Source organism: Rhinolophus sinicus, linkage group LG16, assembly GCF_036562045.2.
Source record: "Rhinolophus sinicus isolate RSC01 linkage group LG16, ASM3656204v1, whole genome shotgun sequence".
Lineage (NCBI taxonomy): Eukaryota > Metazoa > Chordata > Mammalia > Chiroptera > Rhinolophidae > Rhinolophus > Rhinolophus sinicus.
Window position 1 is genome coordinate 35388597 of NC_133765.1, and position 26487 is coordinate 35415083.

Sequence of the window (26487 nt, forward strand, 5' to 3'; positions counted from 1 at the left end):
TCTCTTTGAGTTAATACTTTAAAAAAATTCCTTTTCCTTCATTTTGAAATGGTTAAGGGCAGAGAGCAGAAAACCAAAGCAGCCAATCTGCCATTTTTAACTGGTCACCAGCTTCCACTAAAGCATGATAGAAATCCTTCTCGAGGCACTGATTTGGTTTTTGCTCATATCTTGCCCTTTTTTTGGGGGGGGGGAAGGGGCGGCCATGATAATTACAGGGGCATGAAGGATGTTTTCTTGACTTTTTTTTTTTTGGCAGATTATTGAGAAAGAAGCAAAAAATTTTATTGATGAATCTTTTAAAACTCTTCGATCAGCTGAAGCAGCGTTTGACATGCTTTTAAAATTTAAGCATATTCGTTCACGGGAGGCTGTTAATCGACAAATGATGATGAAATTTAATGATATTCTTGCACAGTATTGTAAAGAGGTAACTGAAAAATCTATAGACGCTGTAGCAGTAAAAATGTACTTGGCTAAATGTGAATGATTGAATCACACTGTTGTCTGTCTTTCCCATCTAAATTCAGAGAAACTGCCGAGTTTTCCCAAATAAATATGTCACATAATACAGGTAACTGAAACAAACTGGGTTTGTTTGTTCAGTGGAGAAATTTGGTAAGAATTTGTCATCAAGTACAATATCATATACTCCCATTGTGATGGACCCCATGTGATTTACTAATAGCAATAATCACAGTAATAACAGCTGGAGTCATAGCTAACCAGGTGCTAAGGCCATATATGTATTTTTATATCATTTCGGAAAAATGTACCCAGCGCTTGCATATTCCAAGTACAGTGTGAGGCAAAGAGCTAGAGAGATGAACAAAACACCGATTCTGCCTTTAAAGAAGTCAGTATCCTAGTGGGAGAAGCAGACAAAAAAAAAGCATATTATTTTATTCAGAAGATAAAATGAGAATATGTGAAATCATTAGATCAACATAAAGTAGTATAAAATAAAGGGATAAAGTGATCCCCTAAAGTGTTCATTTTCTACTGCTGCTGCAACAAATTATCACAGACTTAGTGACTTAAAACAGCACAAATTTGTTATTTTACATTCAGCTCTGAAGGTCAGAATTCTGCCCCAGTCTCAGCGGGTTTAAATCAAGGTGTCGGCAGGACCATATTCCTTTCTGGAGCCTCTCAGAATTCACTTTCTTGTTTTTTCTGGTTTCTAGAGACTCAGCATGGGCCAGGGAGCTGTGTCCTACACAACTAGACTGAGAAACAATGGCTTGAATTGGAGTGGGGAAGGGGGGAAGGTGAAAGAAGGGGAAAACAAACGAAAACTGTCTATACAATGGAATATTATCCAGTTTTAAAAAGGAAGAAAGGAAATTCTGACACAGGTTACAACATGAATGAACTGTAAGGACATCATGTTATGTGAAATAAGCCAGTCACAACAGCTATTGTATGATTTCACTTATATGAGGGATCTAAAGTTGTCAAATTTCTAGACAGAAAGTAGAATGGAGTGCCAGGGGCTGGGGTGTTTAGTTTTTAATGGGGTCAGAATTTCAGTTTGGGAAGATGAAGAGAGTTCTGGAGCTGGATGGTGGTGATGGCTGCACAACAGCGTGAATGCACTGAGTGCCACTGAACTGTGCACTTAAAAATGGTTAAGATGGTAAATTTGATGTTATGTGTATTTTACTATAATTTAAGAAATAGTATATAATTATAGATGATGTAATACAGAATTGTACACCTGAAATCTATGTAACTTTACTAACAATTGTCACCCCAATAAATTAAAAAAAAAAAAGAAATAGTATATAATAAGCAATTATAAAATCTCAATAGCACACTCACACCTACCCACAGAATTCAGGCCTGGCCACTGGTCATATCTAGAACAGATTTCATAATTTTGAATAAGTCGAGTGAATGTACACAGTCTGTAGTTATAAGGCCATTTGGAGCATTGCATATGTTAACAGAAAAAGTTACTAGAGAATATGAGAAAAAGTAGTAAATAATAAGAAAGTAGTAAAAACACTAATCTCTATCTTAGACCAATTCGCCACATTCCATTGTTCATTTCCTTAAAGACACAAATCTCAAGTTCAATTTTCCTTGGTTAACACAGTGATGTTTATTGCTCACAGAGTGCGTTTGATTGCTTTTCAGATTGACATCGTTAATAAAATCTTTGTTCAGAACCTTGACAACCCGCCGCTGTACAAGAATCACCCTCCGGTAGCAGGTGCCATCTACTGGGAGCGGTCTCTCTTCTTCCGGATTAAGCACACCATCCTCAGATTTCAAGAAGTTGAGGAGATCCTGGACAGTGATCGAGGAAGAGAAGTACGTTGTTTTTCTGGAACCGTCCCCCTTGTGTATTTCGCAGATTACGCAGAGTTGCGTGTGTGAGAAGCAGCTCCCTTTCAAAGCCATGCCTGTGACTCAGGCCTCTCCTGTGCTCCCTGGTTCAGCTCTAAGTCAAGTCATTGTTTTCAATCTAGTTGTGGAGGGCACAGCTCACTGACCCATGTGGGAATTGAGCCGGTGACCTGGGTGTTATGAGTACTGTGCTATAACTAACTGAGCCAACTGGCCACCCCAGTAGCTCTATTTTTAATGTTTTGAGGAACCTCCATGCTATGTTCCATAGTAGCTGCACCAATTTGCAATCCCCCCAATAGTGCACAAGGGTTCCCTTTTCTCCACATTCTCGCCAACACTTGTTTGTTGATTTATTGATGATAGCCATTCTGACAGGAGTGAGGTGATATCTCATTGTGGTTTTACTTTGCATTTCTCTGATGATTAATGACATTGAGCATCTTTTTATATGTCTGTTGGCCATCTGTATGTCCTCTTTGGAGAAATGTCTATTTGTGTCCTCTGTCCATTTTTGAAGTGGATTGTTCGTTTTTTTGGTGTTGAGTTGTATGAGTATTTTTTTTAATAAATTTTTAATATTAACCCCTTACCAGATGTATCATTGGCAAATACCTTCTCTCATTCAGTAGGATGTCTTTTTGTTCTGTTGATGGTTTCCTTTGCTGTGAAGAAACTTTTTAGTTTAATGTAGTCTTGCTATTTTTTTTTTTTAAAGATTTTATTGGGGAAGGGGAACAGGACTTTATTGGAGAACAGTGTGTACTTCCAGGACTTTTTTTCCAAGTCAAGTTGTTGTCCTTTCAATCTTAGTTGTGGAGGGTGCCATTCAGCTTCAAGTTGTTGTCATTTCAGTCTTAGTTGTGGAGGGCGCAGCTCAGCTCCAGGTCCAGTTGCCGTTGCTAGTTGCAGGGGGCGTAGCCCACCATCCCTTGTGGGAATTTAACTGGCAACCTTATGGTTGAGAGGATGCGCTCCAACCAACTGAACCATTCGGGAGCTCAGCAGCAGCTCAGCTCAAGGTGCCATGTTCAATCTTAGTTGCAGGGGGTGCAGCCCACCATCCCTTGTGGGACTCGAATTGAACTGGCAACCTTGTGGTTGAAAGCCCACTGGCCCATGTGGGAATTGAACCGGCAGCCTTCAGAGTTAGGAGCATGGAGCTCTAACTGCCTGAGCCACCAGGCCGGCACCAGTAGTCTTGTTTTTTAACTTTTAATTTATTTCCCTTGCCTGAGGAGCTATATCAGTAAAAATATGACTAAGGGTGATGTGTGAGAGGATGAACCTTTTCTGTACAGGTCCAGAGAGTAAATATTTTAGGCATTTGTGGTCATATGGTCTCTGTTGCAAGGACTCAGCTCTGCTGTTGTTGTAAGAAGTTGTCCATAGGTAAAGTGAAAATGCACAGGCATGGCTGTGTGCCAATGAAACTTCACTGTGGACGCTGAAATCTGAATTCCATATAGTTTTCACAAAGTATTGTCATTCTTTTCCATTTCCTTCGAATCCATTATAAGTGTGAGAGCCATTCTTAGCTCATGGGCTGCACCAAATGCAGCAGCCCACTGCTGAGGTCTGCTGACCCCTGCTAGTCAGCCTAGATTTCAAGCTGTACCATCTCAGCAAACCCTCCATAATTTGTGAAAGCCTGTTTGCTTCCTTTCACAAAATGTGTTAACAGGTAATTTTTTTTTTTAAAGAGAGAGGAAATGCTATTTCCAAGGACAAAATGACACTTTCTTAAATCCCTTGATAGGTAAAACAAAAATATTTGGAAGTGGGCAGGATGATGAAAGACTATGAAGACAGCAAGTACCAGCAGTGGAAAGAGACAACACAACAGATCCTGCCGACTCTTATGAAGAAGAGTCTGCTTACTAAGGTGCGGATTTCTAGATCCTTGTCCTAGGTTATGGTGGCCATGTGAGATGATGGCATCTTGAGGTTTGATTTGTTGACACTCATGTTGATAGGCATTTCCAAAATCAAAAGCAAAAAAGGGAAGGTTGACAGGGAGACCAGGAGAGGCAGAAAGGAAGAGATGGATGGCAAAATGTCACGGTCAGTAAACACATCATAATCGGACAGCCCTACTGAATCCTTCGGCAAATGGCCTAACTCTGAGCCTCAGTTTCCCCATTTGTAAAAATGAGTTGTATCAGATGACACGAGCACACGAAGTATTAGTTCAACCGTATAGGAAACATCTGGCCATTGACTGTTTTTAACCTGCAGGAAAAGGCCATTTCACATGATTCATCCTTATCTTTCGCACTGGGCCTGGCACATAGCAAGTACTTAGTAAATAAATTCTAGCTGTGAGGGACGAAAGACCTGGGCCTGGCAGTTTTAGATCTTGGGTCTCAGAAATTCCGAAGTAGGGACCAAAATGAGTGACAGGCGCTGGGCGGGGCCTATTGGGAACTGGACTGTTCTGGTCCTATCAGAAGGGGCTGCTGCTCCCCAGCTCCGGCCTGCTCTTGCAGTGCATCATCAGCTTTTCCCAGTTTTCGAGGGGAGTTAGAGTTGTGGATTGTGACCTGCAGTTACCCAGTTTTTAAAGGTTGGTGGCTAAATGGAATTCTTGAAAAAACTCTGTCCACCAAACAAAATATGTATTCCAGCTAGTTTCCGCCATCTCCCTAGTCTGTCGGTATCGGGGCCCTCCACGGATCTTTTTCAAATTCATGCCTAACCTGGGTGGCATGGATCTGATGGCTTTTGGGGCCACCCTTCCCACGCTGACGGCACATCCCTCCCACAGATTTCCGCCAGCACTGAAGACGCTGCCATCTCCGACAGGGGCTCTGTCTTTGCGATCAATTTTTCGTCTGCTCTCAGGGAGATTATTAACGAAACAAAGTACATGGAACAGCTGGGATTTCCTGTTCCCGAATTAGCAAGGAATGTTGCTCTCCAGGAGGACAAGTTTCTTAGGTAAAAAGCTTCTTCTCTTACATCAGCAGTAAACGTTGTGGTGCTGGGATCTCTTTACACTCTGAAAATTACTGAGAACCGGCGTCTTGCGCCCCAAAGCTTTCATTTTTGTGGATTTTATAACTACCAATGTTTATACCACATTTGAAGTTAAAACTAAGAAATCTTTAAAATGTGTTTTTATTCAACTACAAATATCAATAATGAATCTGTTCCATGTTAACATAAGTAACATTTTTAATGGGAAGTAACCAATATTTTCCAAAACACAAAATTAGTGGGAAGAGAAGCATTGTTTTACATTTCTGTAAACCTCTTGCTCAAAATTTCAGGCTGCTTCATGGTCTTTCGTAAACTATCTGTGAGGTTCTTAAGCTTTTTATGAGCCCCATCGTATCTCGCTCATGTTACTGCCGTTTCTGGAACATGCAGGTACACAGAGGGAATACAGCGGATGCTGGATCATTATCACTTGCTCATAGGCACGTTAAATGAGGCGGAGTCTCTTCTCCTCGAGGACCATTCTCAGGAATTAATACGCGTGTTCAGATCTGGATATAAGAGGTTAAACTGGAACTCACTAGGTAACACATGTCATCTGTCTATTGCCTTTTTTGTTTTGTTTTGTTAAGGAGGGCGCAGCTCACAGTGGCCCATGCGGGGATTGAACCGGCAACCTGGTGCCACCAGCACTACGCTCTAACCAACTGAGCTAACCGGCCGCCCCTGTCTATTGCCTTTTAGAACTCAAGATGTGAAAATAATTCTTTAAGACTGTTTTAGTGGAATTAGAATTTCTGTATGCACGTAGGTGTGGTTAACAAGTAAGTCTTGAGCGTTACTGAAGTACACTTTGTGGAATGTAGAATTAATCTGCAGGCTTTGGTTGGGAATGCAGATAGGATGGGATGCCATTTTGACATCTGCTGACCCAATGCTGTCTCCTCCCAAAATATAGTGAGCTTTTCTTTTCTTTTTCGTAACATTGAAATTTTAATTTTGAAATAATTATAGATTCACACGCAGGTGTAAGGATTCACACAGGGAAATCCTCATGCCCTTAACCCAGTTCGCTCGATGCTAACTTCTCATAAATCATAGCCCAGACATTGACTTCGATTCTGTCCTATTCCCCCCATGACGACTCCTCATGTCATCTCTCAAAGTGACACCCACTTCCCTCCCACCTCATCCTTTCCTTAACCCCTGGCAACCTCTAATCTGTTCTCCATTTCTAGAATTTTGTCATTTCAAGGGTGTTACGTATCATATGACCTTTTGGGCTTGACTTTTGTCAGCATGATTCTCTGGAGATTTCTCTCAGTGCTCATTACTGAACTATGGAGCTAAAAGCCCCATCTACCTCCATGGCCTCCTCTGATACCACCATGGCAGGCGTGAGGGCACAGGGGCATGGGGTGCCTCACCCCTGCCTTATGAGGGTGGAAATCTAGGCCCCCAGCTGGCCCTTACAGGCATGGGTTAGGGTAAGGTCACAGCTTAGTCTGTGCTGTTTGGCTGGAGTAGAGCAATGAGTGTCTAATGTTGTCTGTCTTGCTAGGATGTCCCTTTCCTGGTCCTTGGGCTAGAGAGCAGGCTTGTCTTAGGGCTTTTTTTTTTAGTATGTGTGTCTGTACCTATTGGCATTTGTGAGTCACCAGCTTCTTCAGCTCTAGGTCGAGGATATATAAGGAAAAAGAATGACTGTCATTACTCGGGTCCCGAGGGTCCCTAGCTGGTTCGCCTCCTCTCCACCTTTCAGCCTTACAGTTGTTTTGTAGATACTGTGCAGGGTTTCTATTTAGCAGGAGGAATGAGGAAAACGTGTGTCCACTCCGTCCTCCTGGACCTGATGTCCCCTTTGCTCTAAACGAACAAGGCACTCGGTCCTTCTGTGATTCTTCCTCTCCCTCTCCTCTTGATCCAAATCTTCCCTCCTTTCTTTGTTACTTTTTTTCCTTCTCTTCTTCCCTTTTCCTTTGTATGGAGAACATGTGTGTTTGGACATTGGCCCCAGAGCTCGCCCCTTGGGTGGAAAGTCCGCTCTACCCACGATTCAGCCTCCCGGAGGCTCAGTGACCTCAGCTGTAAAATGGGCATCATCTTAGTGCCCAATTCACAGCGTTGCTGGAAGGAATTGATGATGTAATCACTATTACGTGCTTAGGCCAGCGCCCGGCTGATCGCATGTGCTTCACCTGGGTTTGCTGTTCACGTACTTTATCTTTCTAAGCAACAGGTCAAAGGAGATTGTAGGCAGGGTAGGGTAGGGTGGAGGGTTCAGGTGGCCGTGGCAATGAAGACAAGAGGGTTGGGCCTTCCCTTTCTCCCCACAGTGGTTTAGATACGATTATGCTAAAATCTGACAGAAGAAACGTAGCATTTGGTTGATTCTGAGCTCAGGGCTCCCTGTCCCAATCCCAAGGGTGCCACGTGGATGTCAGAGGCCCAGGGGAGGGGTGCCAGCGTTAACATTACAGGTGTTGTGGGGAGGGATGTGGAAAGAAAGTCCAAGGCTGGACACCCTTCTTCTTTCCACTCTTTTTCACCAAAGGTATTGCTGACTACATAGCTCGGTGCAAGCAGGCCATTGGGAAATTCGAGTCCCTTGTGCACCAGATTCACAAGAACGCGGACGACATTTCTTCCAGGCTCACGCTGATAGAGTCCATCGATCTCTTTAAATACCCAGCGCCCGGAAGTGGGGAGGGGCTGCCAGGTACCCCTGCCGCCTTGTTCTCTCATTGTGGGAGGGGTGAGAGAGAGTCTGGTCATGATGACACACACACACTCACACACAGACACACACACACACAGACACACACACTCACACAGACACACACACACAGACACACTCACACACACAGACACACACACACACAGACACACTCACACACTCCACACAGATACACACACACAGATACACTCACAGACACACTCACACACACACTCACACACAGACACACACAGACACACTCACACACACACACTCACACAGACACACACTCACACACACTCACACACACACAGACAGACAGACACACACACACAGTCACACACACAGACACACACACACACAGTCACACACACACAGACACACACACACACACACAGACACACACACACACACACACAGATACACACACACTCACACACACACACTCCACACAGTTACACACACACACATACACACACTCCACACAGATACACACACGCGCGTGCGCACACACTGTATTTATTCCATGGAATAAAACCATTCCGAATTATCCCACTCACTTACCTGAAAGGATCATCGGTAATTCTTACGGGCTCACATTCACTTGTTCAAACCAGATCTTTTAAGTGGTCTTAGACTAGTAAAAAGGAATTGGGGACCAGTCAACAAACAGTTCAAGAAAAGCGAGGCTGCCCGAAGATCCAAAAGCCACCTTTTGTATGTGATATACTTTAGCATGTGTAACGGTCCTTTCCCTGCTGTTGCTTACTTTTGGCTTCGGGTACATCTTGTTTTCTGCTTTGGGTCAAGGTTAGAGGCTGCTTTTGTATTTCCAAGACACACAGTAATGGCTGGGTTGCTCCTTGCGGGATGTCCTTCTGTGTGTTCGTGAGGAGCTGTGACAGGTGTCTTCCTCTACAGGTGTGAAGGAGTTCTTTGAGCACATTGACCGGGAAAGGGCCAAAGATGTGGACTACATGGTCAGGTGGTATCTTGCTGTTGGGCCCCTGCTCACCAAAGTCGAGGGCCTGGTCATCCAAACCAACACGGGCAAGGCCCCCAAGCTGGCCTCCTACTACGAGTACTGGGAAAACAGGATTTACGAAGTCCTGACCAAGCTCATCGTGAAGTAAGTTAGTCTCGTAGCCAGTGTTAAAGACTGCACGGATGGAAATGGTTTACATACATACATAGCGAAGGGGGATCACAAGGTGCAGAGTGAAAATCAGTGGGCGAGCGAGTCTGCTTTCTGGCTTCAGGGTGTTCCCAGGATGGAGGGATGACGTTTCCTTTTGCTCATGTTCTTGTTAGGCCCCTCACCTTCAGGAGAGGGAGCCATCCCTCTCCCCACTGCAGCTGTCTGAAGGACTCCTGTCTGTGTTCACCTGGTGACAGAGAATTGTCACTCAGTAGATTCCCAAAGCTCAGATGACCTGTGCCCATATTGAGAGAGGCTGATCTGAAGGACACATGACCCTGTCACTCTTCCTGATGGTCTCTAGTAACCCCCTGGGTAGAATGGACATCACGTGTGTGTGGGACGCCTGTCATGTGGGCCAGCCTCACACACGGTCGGGAGCTGAGTGCCTGGACTTCATTACATGGGTTTAGGATCATTCTAGGAAACCAGCCTATGAAATTCACCCTCATAGGGGAGAGATGCAAGACATAGCAAGCAGACATAACCAAGATGATTTCTGTGAAAGAAAGCAGAATAATGTTCTCAGGAGAGAATGGAGGGGCTTTTTTAATTGGGGGTCCAAGAAAGGCCATGAAGAGGCCACATTTTAGCTGAGTTCTGAAGATACAGAGCGAGCTGATGGGAGGGGCTCTCTGGGGGAAGACAAAAGCCAGCGTGAAGACCATTTTTCCTGAACCAGGGTCAAACCGCTTTTGGAAGTCATTATTTAAGTGTCTTCCGACTAATAGATATTAACTTCCCCAAAGTAGAAACGAGCTCTTTGTAAAATGTAGGCCAAAAAAAGGATATATAATGAAAGTCATCCTAAACTGTCCATTACAACCCTAGAATATAGGCCTTTTACATATGGTTTTGTAACTAGTCATTTTCATCAGTTGTTGGATGTATTTCATTCTAGTGAGTACTGAGTCTTTTTTTATTAACCCCCTTAGGAATTTGCAGTCTTTTAATTCTTTAATTCTTGGGAATGTTCCTTTGTTCCAAACGGAAACCATTTTGACTGCACCCGAGATCATCCTTCATCCCAATGCAAATGAGATCGACAAAATGTGCGTCCAGTGTGTCCGAAATTGCGTGGAGATCACCAAGGTAAGGGCAGGAATGTTTGCAGTGTTTCGCAGATGGCTTCTTGTCCCAGATGGTTCAGCCTGCCAGCTGCTGACAGCAAGTAGCCGAGGAGATCGGGACCACAGGTTCCACTCTGTTCTTTGTCAGACTGTTTTAGTCTCTTCCTGGCTTGTCCTCTGTAGGTCTCTGAATTTTGGGGTGTCCTATGGCTTGACCCTGGTGCCCCTTTCTTCTCTCTTTTCTCTGCACAGTCATGACCAGTCCAATGGCTTAATTCCACCTCTGTGGAGATGATGTCCCATTTCCACCTCCAGCCCAGACCTCCCTACTTACCTATCACACTCCTCTCGTCAGTTGCCTATTTGATGTCTGTCCTTGGACCTTAGATATGGCGTGTCCCAGATCCTGCCCTGGTTTTCCCTTCTTCAGGAAATGGCACCAACTCAACCCAACTGCTTGAGCCAAAAACCTAGGCACCCGCCTGATTCCTCTGTTTCTCTCATCCACTCACATCCAGCCCGTCAGTAATTGTGGTTGACTCGCTTCCCAAACACACCTCCGATCTGTCCTCTGCTCTCCTTTTCCACATTACCAGTCTGTCCCAAGCTGCCATCGTCGCTCACCTGGACTGTTGCAGTAATGTTTCTACAGTCCATTCTCCACCACCGGTGGTCAGAATGATCTTTCTAAAATCTTAATCATCTCCCATCATCCCTTATGTAAAAGCCCCCAATGACTTCACACTGCACTTAGAACCTACTCCAGACTCCTTACTGTGGTCATTATCTAGCACCTGCCAACTTCCTGTCTTAGTTCCTCCGTCTGCTCCGCTCCACTGTGCTCCAGCCTGACGTACCTCCAGCAGGTAACACCCGTTCCTCCTCGCAGTGGTTGCACTAACCGTTCCTCTGCCTGGGACCTTCTGCCCCAGACCTTTACTCACCACTTGTTCTTGTGCTTCTCTGTCACATCACTATTCTGTCTCCTTCCCAGCACTGGTCACTTTCAGATCGTTTCTGATTTATGTACTTGTCCATTTAGCTGTTGACTATCTCATGCCACTAGAGTGCAAGTTCCATGAGGACGTGGCCCTGTGTGTCTGATCCTTTTGAATCCCCAGCACCTTCAGCAGCATCCAGCACATAGTTGGCTTCCCGTCAGTCTCTCAGCACGTGACCCAGAGTTTGTGTGTTACCAACAATGTGAAAGCAGGGCCATCGCTGTGGATAAGGGATGTCACACCCTCTCAGGACACAGGCATTGGTTTGTTCTGAAAGTCAAACATGTTTCAGACTTTTGTTGTTGTTGTTAGCATAAAACTGTGTAGATATTATAAATAGGGAATTTCATTTCGCTGTACTTGGAAATTAATGAATGAACTGCACATGCTTTATAACCTGTACTAATGCAGTTATTTATGAAGCCTCTGTCACATAAATTCTCATAACTGAAAGGTGCTACATCACTGGGTCTTTAAACAGGGACACAGAACAATTTCCGAAGGGTAAATAAATAGGAAATGCTATGCATCGTTACGAGTATTAATCACACCATTTCACACCAGTTTCATTTCCCCCCGACCAATAGATGGAGCTGAGGCTTTGGGTGAAGCCTGTTTTATTTTACCTTCATGGATGCTTTCTTTCAAATAAAAAGAACTTTTCCCCTATCCTCTTGGAAAATGGTGGGAATGTACCTCATTAACAAAAATAAACATTTATGACTTGATGACTTAATATGGCTTAATGCACCATCTCTTTGAGCTTCAGGATTCATATTTCATGACTCAAGTGGATAGCCATTGTTATTTACAAAGTAAGTTTTTTTTGTTTTGTTTTTTGTTTTTTTCTGCATCTCAAGCCACTCCAAATCTCAGTGGCTTAACATGATAACTATTTAGCGCATGATTCTCCAGGCCGAGTTCTGCCGAGCAGTCCTAGTGTCTCAGCTGTGCTCACTCACACGTCTGATGATTGGCTGGCTGTTGGCTGGGCACCTGGTCCTCCTGGGTATGGCCTGTCTTCATCTAGTCGGCTGGCTCAGTCTCACTCAGCTGGTGGCTGCCACAGCTCCCAGCTCTGTAAGCCCTTGGCTCAGGACATGCCTGATACCACTTGTGCCCCTTCTGTCGGTCATTCAAGTGACACGCCAGCCCAGGCTGGAAAACAGGCTCATCTCCTGATGGGAGGAACACAGAATTGTGGTCACTTTTGCAGTCGAGCACAATTTATTAATAGTAAAGTGATTTGCATCACTAGTAAGACTTACGACTGAATACTAATAGATACGTAGGAAGCCAAATCGATTCTAAACTACTGTGTTTTCCCTGATTCCTATTTTGCTAGCATTTTGTTCGATGGATGAACTGCAGCTGCATTGAATGCCCTCCTCAGAAAGGGGAGGAGGAAGAAGTGGTTACAATAAGCTTTTACAACGACATTGCCCTGAACCCTCAGATAGTTGAACAAGCTGTTATGATCCCCCAAAACATCCACAGGATTCTGGTCAACCTTATGAAGTACCTACAAAAATGGAAGCGGTACCGACCTCTTTGGAAACTGGACAAAGCCATTGTGATGGAGAAATTTGCTGCCAAGCGACCTCCTTGCGTAGCGTATGATGAAAAGTTGCAGTTCTATTCCAGGATTGCCTACGAAGTTCTGCGGCATCCTTTAGTTAAGGACGAGCACTGCGTCCGGCTTCAGCTCGGGCCTCTGGCAAACACGGTGCAGGAGAACGCCAAGTCCTGGGTGGTTTCGCTTGGAAAACTTCTCAATGAGTCAGCAAAGGAGGAGCTCTATAATCTTCAGGAAGAGATCGAGGTAGCAGCTCCCTGAGTTTAATTCAAACTGTATCACATGCAAGTCAGGTCTCCTTTTGGTACTGTTTTTTTCCTGCGTTTATTTAATGTCCTTCTAACTCTCTTGTACAGAGCCTGACCAAAAGCCTCAAGAAGAGCCCCAATACGCTTGAGGATCTCAAGTTTGTCCTCGCAACAATTGCAGAAATTAAAAACAAATCTTTAGCCATGGAGCTGAGATACAGGGACGTCCAGGAGAGGTACCGCACCATGGCCATGTACAAACTCTCCGTAAGTGAGCCGCGTCCTCGGCATTGTAGGGCTCGGGTGAAAACGAAGACCCTCTGCAGGACTGCTACTCAGGTGTACTGCCATAGATTTATGACTTCAAGTAATACAATTTAAATGTGAAGCAGCCCCACAGTTATTTAGAATAATGAAGACTTAGAGATTATTTTTTGATCTTGTGTGGCTCGAATAGTATTATTTGTAGACTGGCCTGTAACTGCATACCATTACAATTCTCCCTCTTCCGGGCTTTTTTTTTTTTTAATGTTGATTTCTTTTAATAAGTAAAGGACTGTTGCAAAAATGATGACAAAGAGGAGAGAGAGAAAGAGATTAGAGAGAGAGAGAAGATAACAGAAACTGGTAGAAGATAATAATTCAATTGTCTTTAGGGTTGTTAAATGTGAGTTTCAAGGACCTTTAGAAATTCATGGCTGAGTCTGAGGGTATCTGGAATCTCCCTAAAATTGTATGCAAAATTTTGCATACTGTGTGTGTCACACACACGCACACACGCACACACACAAAGAATCAACTGGAGAAACGAAAGTAGAGGGGAGAGACAAATCGCTGTTATTTATAAGTCTATTTGCATAAAATTTGTATTTCAACATTTACATTGCTTGACTGCTTTGAATACCTTCCCTGAGCAGTAGCCCTGGGCTGAAAGCTAGAGCTCCTCCCATCAGAAAAATGCACAGTATGCAAAATTTTCTTTTTAATAATTAAATCAAAATTCTCAATTTTGTCTTTTATTTCCTTTATTAAGTAAAATGATTTTAAACTTTGTGCCTTAAAACTCTGGTAAGGTCTGCTTATATTGTTCCTGTATCTCTTGGTTTCATTCAAGTCATTTTGTATCCTTTTATGTCTGTTATTTCTGATCACCTTCTGGACATTGTACTATACGTGTATGACACATTGTAGAGAGAGTTGGAGGTTCTGGATGGTGTTATATTTTCAGAGGAGATTTGTTTTTGCTTCTGACAGAGAGCACAGCTGGATGAATTAGCAAGCCAGGATAACCTTATTTTAATCAGAGATTAAGCTGATTTGAAGCTGGGTTTTAGTTTATGACGGGCTTATCTCTCAGTTATCTAGCTAGCTAGTTAGTGATATGTTAATTGTTTATTTTTAAAAATGATTTTATCCTTTATTTTAATTATAGAAATAAAATTTTTGTATATAAATATGATTTTCATTATAATTCAACCAGATTTTTTGCTGGTTCAAATAACTTAGCCTGCTGTTACCATAAACAAAAGTCCATGGGAAGTAGTTTTGACCAGAAATTTCAGTTCTGAGTTGCTGACCCCTCATTGTTAGTTCTGTGTTTTGTTAGCCTCCAGATGCAGAGAGAGAACTGGTGGACAGGATCGAGAGCATGTGGTCCAGTCTGTTTAACGAGGCCGTGATTATGGAACACACGCTTGGGGGCATAAAGAGAACTTTCACAGAGGTACGTTTGCAAGTTTTACTCTCTGAGTAAAGACAATGAAGAATATCCATTGGGTCAAATTAACGCACCCCTGCTTTTCTCAGATTACTCGAAGTGAAATACTAAACTACAGGCAGCAGATAGAGGACTTTGCAAACCGTTTTTATCGTGAAGGCCCTGGTTCTGTTGGTGAAGATCTTGATAGTGGTAAGAATATTCACGTTGGTCTTACTGAGGTATTTGAGTAAGTCTTACTTAGGAATTTCATGGGAACGTGGGACGGAGCTGTGGTTCTTGTTCTTGCCTGAATGCTGGGTTTACCTGGGGAATCTTGAAAAACCACAGATGACTGGGGCGCAGGTCCAAATAGCCTGATTCCACTGTGCTGGAGGGTGGTCTGGACATCAGGATGTTTAAAAGGTCCTATGGGGACCCTGATGTGACCCCAGGCTGAGACCACTGCGAGGGAGAATACTAAGGACACAGACTTTTGTCACTGGAGGAGCTGGCAGATATAACTGGCCCTCTGGTTTTAGTTAGAATCATGGCGCGATAAACACTGGTAATTCCAAATATGTCTTCCCAGATGGCTTCTGCGGATGAAATGATAGTTTATGTTCGTGATTTCTCCTTCAATTTTGTATACCTTATTAGATGTTTCTTTATCTATTTACTTACTAGGAATAGAACTTTTAGCCACTTTTGAAAGAGAGCTGATGAGACATGAGAAGAACCGTCAGGAGCTGGCTAACGCGGAGAAACTTTTTGATCTCCCGATTACAATGTACCCAGAGCTGCTCAAAGTGCAGAAGGAAATGAACGGGTTGAAGCTGATTTACGAGCTGTACGAAGGCCTGAAGGTACGCAGGCCACGCTGGCAGACTCAGCCTCACTGAGGGAGCGCCGGCACCGTGTAGGCCGAGTGCACCTCACTGCCACTGTGATGAGGAGCCTGGACCTGAGTCAGAGACACTCTCAGTTTGGCTCTTGAGAAGAGGGAGTGACAGCTGATGGGGACGGGGCTTCCATTTGGGATGATGAGAAAGTTCTGGAACTGGATAGAGATGGTGGCACAGCGATGTGAATGTACTTGATACCACTGAACTATACACTTAAAAATGGTTCAGATGGTAAATGTTACATGTATTTTAACACAGTGATAAAAAAGAAAACTCGCTGTTTGGAGGTCAGGGCTTCGTTAAGGCGTGGATGAACTGTTTAGTTGGAAGTGGAAAATAAAAGTAGCAAATATGTCATTTAAATGCCTCTCTTTAGTATATATTCCCCATGCAAATTCGTGCCGTTCATTCATTCCTCCATCTAGTCACTTAGTTTTTTATAGCCTAGTGCTATGCTGGTTGGAGAGTAGAAACGAGTTGCATCTACTCGCACTTTCCCTGCCCTTTGCGAGCCCCCAGGAGAACTGGTAGTATTAGTCTGGACTCTCCAGAGAAACAACCAATAGGAACCAAAGAGATCGATTATAAGGAATTGGTCCATGCGTTATGGAGGCTGACAGGTCCCAGGATCTGTAGTTGGCAAGGTGGACATGCAGGAGAGCCGGTGGTGGTCTCAGCCGAGTGTGAGCTCGAAGGTGGGAGAAGGCAAATGGCCCCCCTCAAAGTCAGCCAGAATGCATGCGAGTTCTGTCCTGCTCAGCCCCTTGTTCTATCAGGCCTTCAGTGCACCGGCTGAGGCCCACCCTCAGCGGGGATGGTAATCTGCTCTGCTCCAGTCTGCTGATCCAAACGTGAATCTCACCCAGAAACCCCTCAGGACACACCCAGAGTAATGTCTACCCAAATATCTGGGCGCTCGTGGCCCAGTCAAGTTGACATAGAAAGTGAGCCCTCCCATGGACAACGGACAACTCCCCAGACTGCCAGGAAATGTAATAGAGATGAGGTGCACAGAGCACAGGAGCCCCGAGGGGGAAGGGGGTGGCTCGGGGAGGTGGCGCTCCAACAAGGCTGAGTCGGGAGCAGGGTGTGCCCCCTGGATTTGGGCCCCCCTACTCCAGCACGACCTCATCTTAGCTAATTCCATCCGCAAAGACCTTGTTTCAAATAAGGTCACGTTCTGAGGTTCCAGGGAACACCGTTGAGCCTGGTACACCTGGGAGTGGGTTACGTAGAAGAGAGGAACAGGACTGAGCCTGGGTGCTCCATCAATTCGTGGTGGCTGTGGGTGGTTGGGTGATAATATTTGAAAAGAAGTGAGCTTGACCAAGGGTTAAGAGGTTGCTCTCCTGGTCAGGCTGTCCTCACATGTCCAAAGGGGTCGTGTTGATGGGATGCTCTCGCCAATTTCCAGCTTGCCAAAGAAGAATGGTCTCAGACGCTGTGGATCAACCTGAACGTGCAGTTTCTCCAGGAAGGAATCGAAGGTTTTCTCCGAGCCCTCAGAAAGCTGCCCCGGCAGGTCCGAAGCTTGTCAGTGGCTTACTACTTGGAAGCCAAGATGAAGGCCTTCAAAGACTCGATTCCTCTACTTCTAGACCTGAAGCACGAGGCACTTCGGGACAGGTTCGTCTACTGTGTGAGCCACGGTGAAAGTTGGGAGGAGCTTGCAGTTTAAAACTGGTCTTAGCTCTGACGACCGAGAACAAGGTCTCAGGAGCAACTCAGGGCTGGACATACGCAAGTCCTATTTCCACAGTAGTGTTTCTGTGTGAACTTTCTATGATCAACCACAAGGATCCTCCAGTTTTCTTTCTTTTTTCTTTTAAAAAAAACAAACACTGTCAGGTGTGAAGTGTCACTCACAGTCACTTTATCCAAAGTTTTTTAAAAAAACAAAAGGTCTAGATCAGTGCCGTATAGCAGAAACATGCAACCCACGTACGTCATTTAAAATTTTCAGGCAGCTGTATTGAAAAAAATAAAAGGAAACAGGTGAAATTAATTTTAATAGTATATTTTAATTAACCCAATATACAGAAAATAGTATCATGTCAACATGTAATCAATATAAAAAGTTATCCACAAGGTATTTTACATTCTTCTTTAAAAAATACGTGGCAGTAGGGTGTGTATTTTACGCTTACAGCATATTTCAGTTTGGACTCACCACATATCGGACCCTTAGTAGCCACGTGACTTGTAGCCGCTGGATTGGACAGAGGAGTCTCGTGAGTTTTTTTAATGAAATAATAGCCAGGTCTGGGGGTGGCGTGGAGGAGAGTCACCTCTTGTTTGTCTGTCATCATTTGGATGTGGCTCCACAGAGACAGGCATTAGTGGGAACTTCGTGTGTTGAGTTCTCCCTGACATGTTCCTCTGTGCCTCTGTCATGTTTCCCAGTGGGCAGAGAATCACGTCCTGGCATCAAATGACTTCATTCTACTTAGCGAGAAAGTCATTCCTGCTTCAGTGCCCTTCCAGCCCCTCTGATCACATCAACGAGACAATCTCTAGTCTAATATGTCTTTGACACCTCTCTACACCCATAAATCTCCCTTTCTACACAAAGTGTAGGTAGCCTTTAGGCCCAGGTGACGTGGGTCCTAAGCCCGTCTTTGTCACTGTTCTGCTTGAGTCATCTGGGCATTCACTGCTACCTGTGCAGTCTTCAGTTTTTCCATCTGTAAAACTAGGTAGAAGGAAGCATTTTCCAGCTTAACTTTCCCATAACCCGGTATTTCCCAAACTTATTTCTCACCATTTTTGTTATATCACTTATACTGTCATTACTCTCTCTATTTTTCTCTCAGCTTACTTCTTTTTTATTTAAGTGAATGTATTCTATAAAGACACTTGCGCCACCACCGTAAATGGAAAACCAATAGCTCTTGCCGTAAAAAGAAAGTCATTATAAAAATACAAATTAAAAAAAAAAATTGAGCTATCCAAACTGTTGGCTGTGGCTGACCGGTGGCCTGCCCTGGGTGAGAGGTGAAGAACAGTGAAGGGGTGTTGACAGCGACACCACACTGAGACTTCCTCTTTGTGGAAGGGAACTGACAGGGAATCACTTCCCTCGGGTGACTCAGTGTTTCAAGCTGTGTCACCTGTGGACCCTCGAACCCCCTACAGGGCTGTACCACCCCCTACTTCATACCAGCTCCTGGGCTAGGCCCGAGAATGCAGAGTGGCAAAACAGTAGATTCTTTTTCTTAACCATTTCTGTGTGTGTGTGTTTGTTTTTGTGGATTTTTACAATAACAATCAGTGATTTGACACTTACTGCTTATATGCTGGGTCCCCGGCGTTCTGTGGGTGCAGCACCATGTTTAGCTGCCTGCTTACATTCGTTCCATATAAATGGAACTGTAAAAATGGGTGAACCCGCAGGCCAAATGCAGACCCTACAAGGAGGCCAAACTGGGTCAAGCGCAGTACTGTCTGACATGTCTGCGTGCACGGGGGTCTGTCCTGACTGACAGGGGGGTCTCTCACTGTCTCCGTCACGCTACAGCTTTTCGTAGCACGCAAAACAATTTCCAGGTATGTCATTTATAAGCAATTATTTATATATTCCAGTTATTTAATTGCTTTGTCACGGACTGACAGTCTCTCCAAGTAGGTGGTACAGTTCCCAAGGGCAGAGACCTTTCGTCATTGGCCACCCCCTGCAGCTGGCCCACTGCCCAGCCCACAGTTAGCGCTCGATAAATGTTTATCAAGTACATGAGAGTTTGTGATTCACACCAGGGTCTCAAACAGGCCGAATGATCCAATTGAGGTTGAGGCCACTGGTCTAGAGACCACGGCAGAAGCAATTTCCAAAAAATTAAGAGCTGTGTGTTTTCTTAGGTGGTCGTGAAGATGTGCCATTTAAGAGCATGTCTTGGTAGATGTGGTTTCCTGGGTTTAATTCTGGCAGCCAGCGGGATTTTTGGGGAACTTTGCAGATACAATTCCGATGATGTCCTCATATTTCAGTATTCCATCACAAGAAGTATTTATAGTGGGATTATCCTGTGATTGCGGTGGAAATAATTAAATCCACCTTTAAATTCAGTCAGCATAAAGATTTTCATGTTGCTGCCCTTTCAGACATTGGAATGAGCTTATGGAAAAAACAGGCGTGTTTTTTGAAATGACCGAAACGTTCACCTTGGAAAATATGTTTGCTATGGAACTTGACAAACATACAGACGTTCTTAATGAGATTGTAACAGCAGCTATCAAGGAGATTGCCATTGAGAAGGTAGGACTATTTTTAGGTATAAAACAGTCTAGAGAAAAAAGAAAAAAATTTTTTTTTAATTCACAGGGAAAACAGGTTTGCTCTGGTACCTGTTGTGTTTGAGTGATAAAGAACTATGTATTCTAGAAATAGAATTCAGGCTTGGTTAATTTTTTTATTGTCTTTAATTATAGTTTCATATTTGATTTAGGTATTAAAGAAATAATGGGTGTTTATGGTAGACAACTGAGAAAATAAATCACTCATAATTCTACCACCTGAATATAATTATTATTAACATTTTAGTGTACACTTAATACACTAAGTGTATTTAATACTTAAGAATGCACATATACATGTGGACACACACTTATATACTCACACAAAACACGTATAATCACATACACACATACAAACATGCCTATGCCCACACGCACACATGTGTATACTCATGCACACACACATATGCACGCACACATATGCACACATTCACGTGTACACACAAACATACATACACACATGTACATACACAAGTATCGATCCAGGTGTTTTTTGAAAATGTAATCATAAATAGGCTTAGGTTTATCATTTTGTAATTCCGTTTTCTTGCTTAACAGCAGAGTAAACACAGGCAGGGTCTCATGAGAACGCAGGCTGCAGGCAGGTGGCAGAATGTGGACCCTGGTTCTGGTGCCCAGTAGTGGAGGGAACTGGGCGAGCTGCTTCACCTCTCTGAGCCCCCCTTCTCCCACCTCTGTAAATGTGGGTGATAATCTCCCTGCCTCAGCAGGGGGCTTTGAGGATGGAAGGAGATCACGTGCTTACCTGGCACATAGCAAGTGCTTGCTAAATGATGACTAGGGCTCCCCCGCTACTGTCACCCCCAGTGACAGAATCTCTGCCTATTTGGAAAACTGACCCAGACTCCGGGTCAGGGACGTGACCCTAGGCAGGCTCAGGGAGTTGCTGTTGGGTTGGGGTTTGTTTTTTTCAGCTTATGTGCCTGACCCGTTCTTCTGTTCCTGGCCAGGCTGTGAAGGAGATCCTGGACACATGGGAAAATATGAAATTTACCGTGGTCAAGTATTACAAGGGCACCCAGGAGCGGGGCTACATCCTGGGATCTGTGGACGAAATCATCCAGTGCCTCGATGACAACACTTTCAACTTGCAGAGCATCTCAGGAAGCAGATTTGTGGGGCCTTTCCTGGAAACTGTTCACAAATGGGAGAAAACGCTTTCTCTGATAGGGGAAGTCATTGAGGTGAGAGAAAAGACAAATGAAAGATGGCTGAGAGCCAATGCATAGCGGGAAAGAACCCTTACAACTGTTAGGTAGGAAACAGTACGGCTTTTTTCCTTTGTTAAAATTGTTTTAAATTGACACAAAATTTACATACCATAAGATTAACCATTTTAAAGTGTACAACAGTGGCATTTAGCACATCCACCAGGCTGTGCAGACACGACCTCTGTCTAGTTCCAGAACATTTTCGTCACCTCAGAAGAAAATTCCATACCCATTAAAAGCAGTCACTCCCCACTCTTGCCTCACCGGAGCCCCTGGTAACCCCAGTACGTTTTCCGTGTCGATGCATTTGCCTGTTCTGGACATTTCTTATAAATGGAATCCTGCAGTATGTGTCCTTTTGTGACTGGCTCTTTTTACTCAGCATCACGTTTTCAGAGTTCACCCATGTTGTAGCCAGTGTCAGCACTTCATTCCTTTTTATGGCTGATGAATGTTCTTTTGTGTGGATAGAACACATTTTGTTCATCCTTCATCAGTTGGTGGACATTTGGGTTGTTTCCACCTTCTGGCTGTTTTGAATGGTGCCGCTGTGGGCATCTGTATGCAACTACTTTGAGTCCCTGCTTTTTTTCAGTTCCTTTAGGTCTGTACCTAGGAGTGGAATGGTGGGTCCCATAGTGACTTGGGTTGAGTTTTGCATGAGCTTCTGCATGGTCTGGGTCACGGACTCCAACCTCTGCACACGACTAGAAGCTTCCTCCCTATCCGGGGCTGGTGTACAGTTTTCTTGTGCATTTGAGTGTGGCCGTGTATTTCAAGATACTTAGTTATTCTTCCTCCATCACCCTGTATCTTTGGGAAGGAGCATATGTGCTCACTCTACTCTCTTGCCTGGGAAGTCATTTGAGTTGATTCTGTCCCATGTGAGGGTGGAATTTTGCCACACACATCTCTGGGTGCCCATGCTGACTGTAAGATTGTGCGTTCACAGATTTGGATGTTGGTTCAGAGAAAGTGGATGTACCTGGAAAGCATTTTTATCGGTGGAGATATCAGATCACAACTTCCAGATGAGGCGAAGAAGTTTGACAACATTGATAGAGTATTCAAGAAGGCAAGTGACTGGCTTCTGTTTCAGTCCTCAAAGGAGGACAGTGATTTGAGATACTGTGTATTTGCATGTAGTATTTTTCTATTTATAGCTTCTGAGTTTTCTCTGTCATTATATATGACCTTAATCTGTTCAGTAAAAATTGCTGTTTGCTCTTTATCTGCTGGCATATGGCACTTTTTAATATTTGTTTATTTCTATTATAAAAGTGATACTTGCTCTTTAAAAAACTTTGGGAAATGTAAAAGAATAGCAAAGATGTATCTTCCATAGTTCTTTCATAGTTCTGTCACCTGAACGTGGCCACTTTAATCTGTCATGTTTCTTTCTTCTATGTATATAGGTTTAAGAAACACAATTATAATGATGTTTTGTATGGTCTTACAATTTTCTCTTGATATAATGAGAAACATATTTCGTATTTATGAAACCATCTGAAAAAATATTTTGATGCCTTGATAGAATGTTCCTGTGAGTGGCTTGACACTAGGTTAGTTGATTATTGTGTAGTAACTGGACATCTTGTTTGAATCGGAGTTCTTTGCTTTCATCAATAATTTGCAGATTGTGCGTGACACTCTTTTCACACCTAGGATGAATGTCTTATGATAGATTGTCAGTAAGTGAATTGCCCATCAAAGAATGTGCCCATTTTAAAGTCCTTTCCGGAAAGGATTGTGCCAGTTATCGCTGCTGCTGGTCATTAGTGGGGTGAGGATTTTAACCCAGCCCACCTGACTCTAAGGCCCAGGACATCTATTTAGCGATGCTGTTGTGTTCTTCAGCTACAGGTGCTCAGTTCGTATTTGGATTTCCTTTACCCGTGAAAGTTTATAATTTCTTCTTATCCATTTGCATAAGCTCTTTTAAAAAAAGAACACTTAACAACCCTAACCACAAATTCCTATTCATTAAAGAAGGATTTAGATATTATAAAAAAGCAAAAAAAAAAAAAAAAAAAAAAGTAACAATAATATTGGTAATCCCACTCTCAAGGTAACCATTTGAACAGTTTAGCATAGATCTTTCCAGAATTTGTTTATTCCTATGTAGACATATAAATAGATAGATAAATAAGTATTTTACAAAAATAGAGTCATTAAAAAAGCCAATATGATTGGTTTTTTAAAAATTTCACATCTTTGACCTGGATTTCAATAAATAAACATCTAATCAAAGAAAATTATCACACCGTGTGATCAACCCAGTTCCTTATTGTTGGACATTTAGCTGTTTCCTTTCCTTTCCTTTCCTTTCCTTTCCTTTCCCTTTCCCTTTCCCTTTCCCCTTCCCCTTCCCCTTCCCCCTCCCCCTCCCCTCCCCCTCCCCTCCCCCTCCTCCCTTCCCCTTCCCCTTCCCCTTCCCCTTCCCCTTCCCCTTTCCCTTCCCTTTCCTTTCCTTTCCTTTATTTGCCCGTGTGAAGAGTGCTGTAGCAAATGTTCTGGTCCATGCAGACTGCTCAAGGTGGACTTGCTGGCTTCACCCGTTCAGCAAGTGTTGATTGAGGGCCTGCTAGGTGCCAGGCACTGTTGTAGGTGCGTGGGGCATGTCAGTGAGTTTTATAAATGAGATAAAAGTCCCTCCCCAGAGCAGCTGACATTGGAAATAAGTAAATTATATATAGTATGTTAGAAGGTGCTAAGGAGATGCTCATTTAAACGTTTAACAGCTTTTGCCAGATTGGCCTCGCCAGAGGCTGTGGTTCTGGGGAGTGTCACTTCTCTTTTGTGCCCAGCCCGGGCCAGTGCCTCTCGGGACAAGAGCAGTGCTCGGCTTCCCTGGCTCACACGTCTCCTCCCGACCTTGTCCAGATCATGGGCGAGGCCTTAAAAGACCCCGTGATCAAGAGATGCTGTGAGGCCCCAAACCGCCTCAGCGACTTGCAGCACATCAGTGAGGGCCTCGAGAAATGCCAGAAGAGCTTAAACGACTACTTAGATTCCAAGAGGAACGCCTTCCCCAGGTTCTTCTTCATTTCCGATGACGAGCTACTCAGCATCCTGGGAAACAGTGACCCGCTCTGCGTCCAGGAGCACATGATCAAGGTTGGCCTGGGGCCTGGAGGGATGGGGGTGTGCGTGTGTGTGTGTCTGTGTGTGTGTGTGTCTGTGCATGTGTGTCTGTGCGTGTGTGAGTGTGTGTGTGTCTGTGCATGTGTGTGAGTGTGTCTGCGTGTGTGAGTGTGTGTGTGTCTGTGCATCTGTGCGTGTGCATGCGTGTGTTTGTGTGTGTGTGTCTCTGTGTCTGTGTGTGCGTGTGTGTGTCTGCGTGTGTGCCTGTGTGTGTGCATGCTTGTGTGTGCGTGTGTGTGTGTCTGTGCGTGTGTGCGTGCACGTGTGTGTGTGCCTGTGTGTGTGTGTGCGCGTGCGTGTGTATGTGTGTCCTGCAGGTGGAGGTGGGGACTGTCCTGGGCATGGTAGGATGTTGCATAGCACCCTGGCCTCCACCCACAAGCCACCAGGAGCATCCTTTTTCTGTTGTGACAACCAGAAATGTCTTCAGACATTGCCCAGTGTCCCCTCGGGGCGAAACCAGCTGTGGCTTTGAACCGTGTTGATGAGTGATTCCTTTTTTCCAAGTAAACGAAGCACTAGGATCAAGTGCTTTGCCTTCAATTAATGCTGATTTCCTTCTTAAAGTAAGATTCATCGTTTTGATCGCACACTTTCCTTTCTCAAAGGGGAGGCTTGTATTCTGTTTTTACTTTTACAAACACTTAGAAAAATGTGTTCGAAGTACTTCATTTACTGGTAGTTCCTTTTGCAAACCTCTGATTTTATTCCTTAAAGCTCATTGCCTTTTCCTCCTCCTCCTCTGATTTGTAGAGTTCTTTTCCTCATATACTGGCCTCTAAAAGACTCACTTTCCCGAATATTATTCTGATTAATAGCCATGATGCTAGCCAACAAACAGCAAGGGTTTAAGGAGGTGGCATTTCACACGTTGTTTGATTTGACCCTTCCAGCCTCATCATGTAAGGGCCGGAATTATGTTTGCTGCAGGCTGAGAGGAGAAGCACCTTGCCCAGGCTGCCCAGTTGGATACTGGGGAAGCTGGCCTGCAAGCTCAGGTCTCTGATCCCTCTGCCCTGGGGCATTTCCTCCGCTGGCTGTCCCTCCTCTCCTCTGTCCAGCTGACCCCTCATCCAGATGCCTCTCTACAGCAGCACACTCCCTCCAATCACAAATGTGAGGAGGGAGTCTTTTTCATTTGTTCTTTTTAAATCCACCACAGACCCTTGCACAGTGCAGGACAAATGGGAGAACCCAATGTGTGTTGTCCAGTGAACAGTTGGGTGAATGGACATCCACTTAGGGTGCATCCTGGCAGCTCTGATGTGTGACGAGCACCGCAGGCTGCTCCTTGGTTCCAGAACTCAGTGGAAGCATCACAGGGTGGCCTTTTCCGCTCTGTTCCCCGCAGATGTATGACAACGTAGCAGCGCTGAGGTTTCATGATGGGGACAGTGGAGAAAAACTGGTGTCCGCCATGATTTCAGCAGAAGGGGAGGTCATGGAGTTCCGGAAGATCGTTCGGGCCGAGGGGCGTGTGGAGGACTGGATGACGGCAGTTTTGAACGAAATGCGCAGAACTAACCGGCTGATCACCAAAGAGGCTATTTTTAGATACTGCGAAGACAGAAGCAGGTAAGGTCGTGAACGTGAACACGTGTTGCTTCATCATATTAATAGTCATGATGGATTCAGTTTCAGGGTTGGAGTAGATTGACTGACGTTCCAAATGGGATTTCCTTTCTTGTATTAATTAGCTGATACGTGTCTGCCTTTGCAGGGTCACCTCGTGCAAGCACGTCCCAAAGTGTAGTCCTGCTCCTGGCAGCGTCAGGGCCCCTGGGAGCTTGTCAGATGCACATCCCTGGGTCCCGCCCAGCACTGCCCTGCCCAGCACTGGCGGTGGGGCCTAGGGGTCTGCGCTTTTACCACACATGGGATTGCTGAGCACATTCAAGTGTGAGAACCTTGAACCTAGTGACCCAACAGAAACCTGGTGTTAGTAGGGTTGATTCTGTCTATAAGTTAATGAATCAAGTTGCTTCTAAAATACTGAATACATTTCAGTGTCTCAAAAACTCACTCGTTGAGTTTTGTGCCCTGAGGGCTTAGTCGCTGAGCCTAGGAGGACTGGCTTAGTTGAACTGTGCAGTGTGTTGGGCCAACTTGTTCTATT

The 26487-nt window shown here is 44.4% G+C and overlaps 1 protein-coding gene across 1 annotated transcript in view; it reads left to right on the top strand.

Moving 5' to 3' along the window:
• DNAH10 (dynein axonemal heavy chain 10) overlaps positions 1 to 26487 on the top strand; it is a 113664-nt gene that overhangs the window by 24176 nt on the left and 63001 nt on the right. The window contains exons 12-30 of the mRNA XM_019748752.2: positions 260 to 430; positions 2143 to 2319; positions 4115 to 4240; positions 5123 to 5295; positions 5728 to 5879; positions 7850 to 8014; positions 8933 to 9140; positions 10145 to 10301; positions 12626 to 13102; positions 13213 to 13371; positions 14711 to 14827; positions 14911 to 15013; positions 15488 to 15666; positions 17120 to 17331; positions 19804 to 19957; positions 20967 to 21200; positions 22180 to 22302; positions 24111 to 24344; positions 25723 to 25946. Of these exons, the coding sequence (XP_019604311.2) occupies positions 260 to 430; positions 2143 to 2319; positions 4115 to 4240; positions 5123 to 5295; positions 5728 to 5879; positions 7850 to 8014; positions 8933 to 9140; positions 10145 to 10301; positions 12626 to 13102; positions 13213 to 13371; positions 14711 to 14827; positions 14911 to 15013; positions 15488 to 15666; positions 17120 to 17331; positions 19804 to 19957; positions 20967 to 21200; positions 22180 to 22302; positions 24111 to 24344; positions 25723 to 25946 (3545 nt within the window). The remainder of the gene's footprint in view (positions 1 to 259; positions 431 to 2142; positions 2320 to 4114; positions 4241 to 5122; positions 5296 to 5727; positions 5880 to 7849; positions 8015 to 8932; positions 9141 to 10144; positions 10302 to 12625; positions 13103 to 13212; positions 13372 to 14710; positions 14828 to 14910; positions 15014 to 15487; positions 15667 to 17119; positions 17332 to 19803; positions 19958 to 20966; positions 21201 to 22179; positions 22303 to 24110; positions 24345 to 25722; positions 25947 to 26487) is intronic.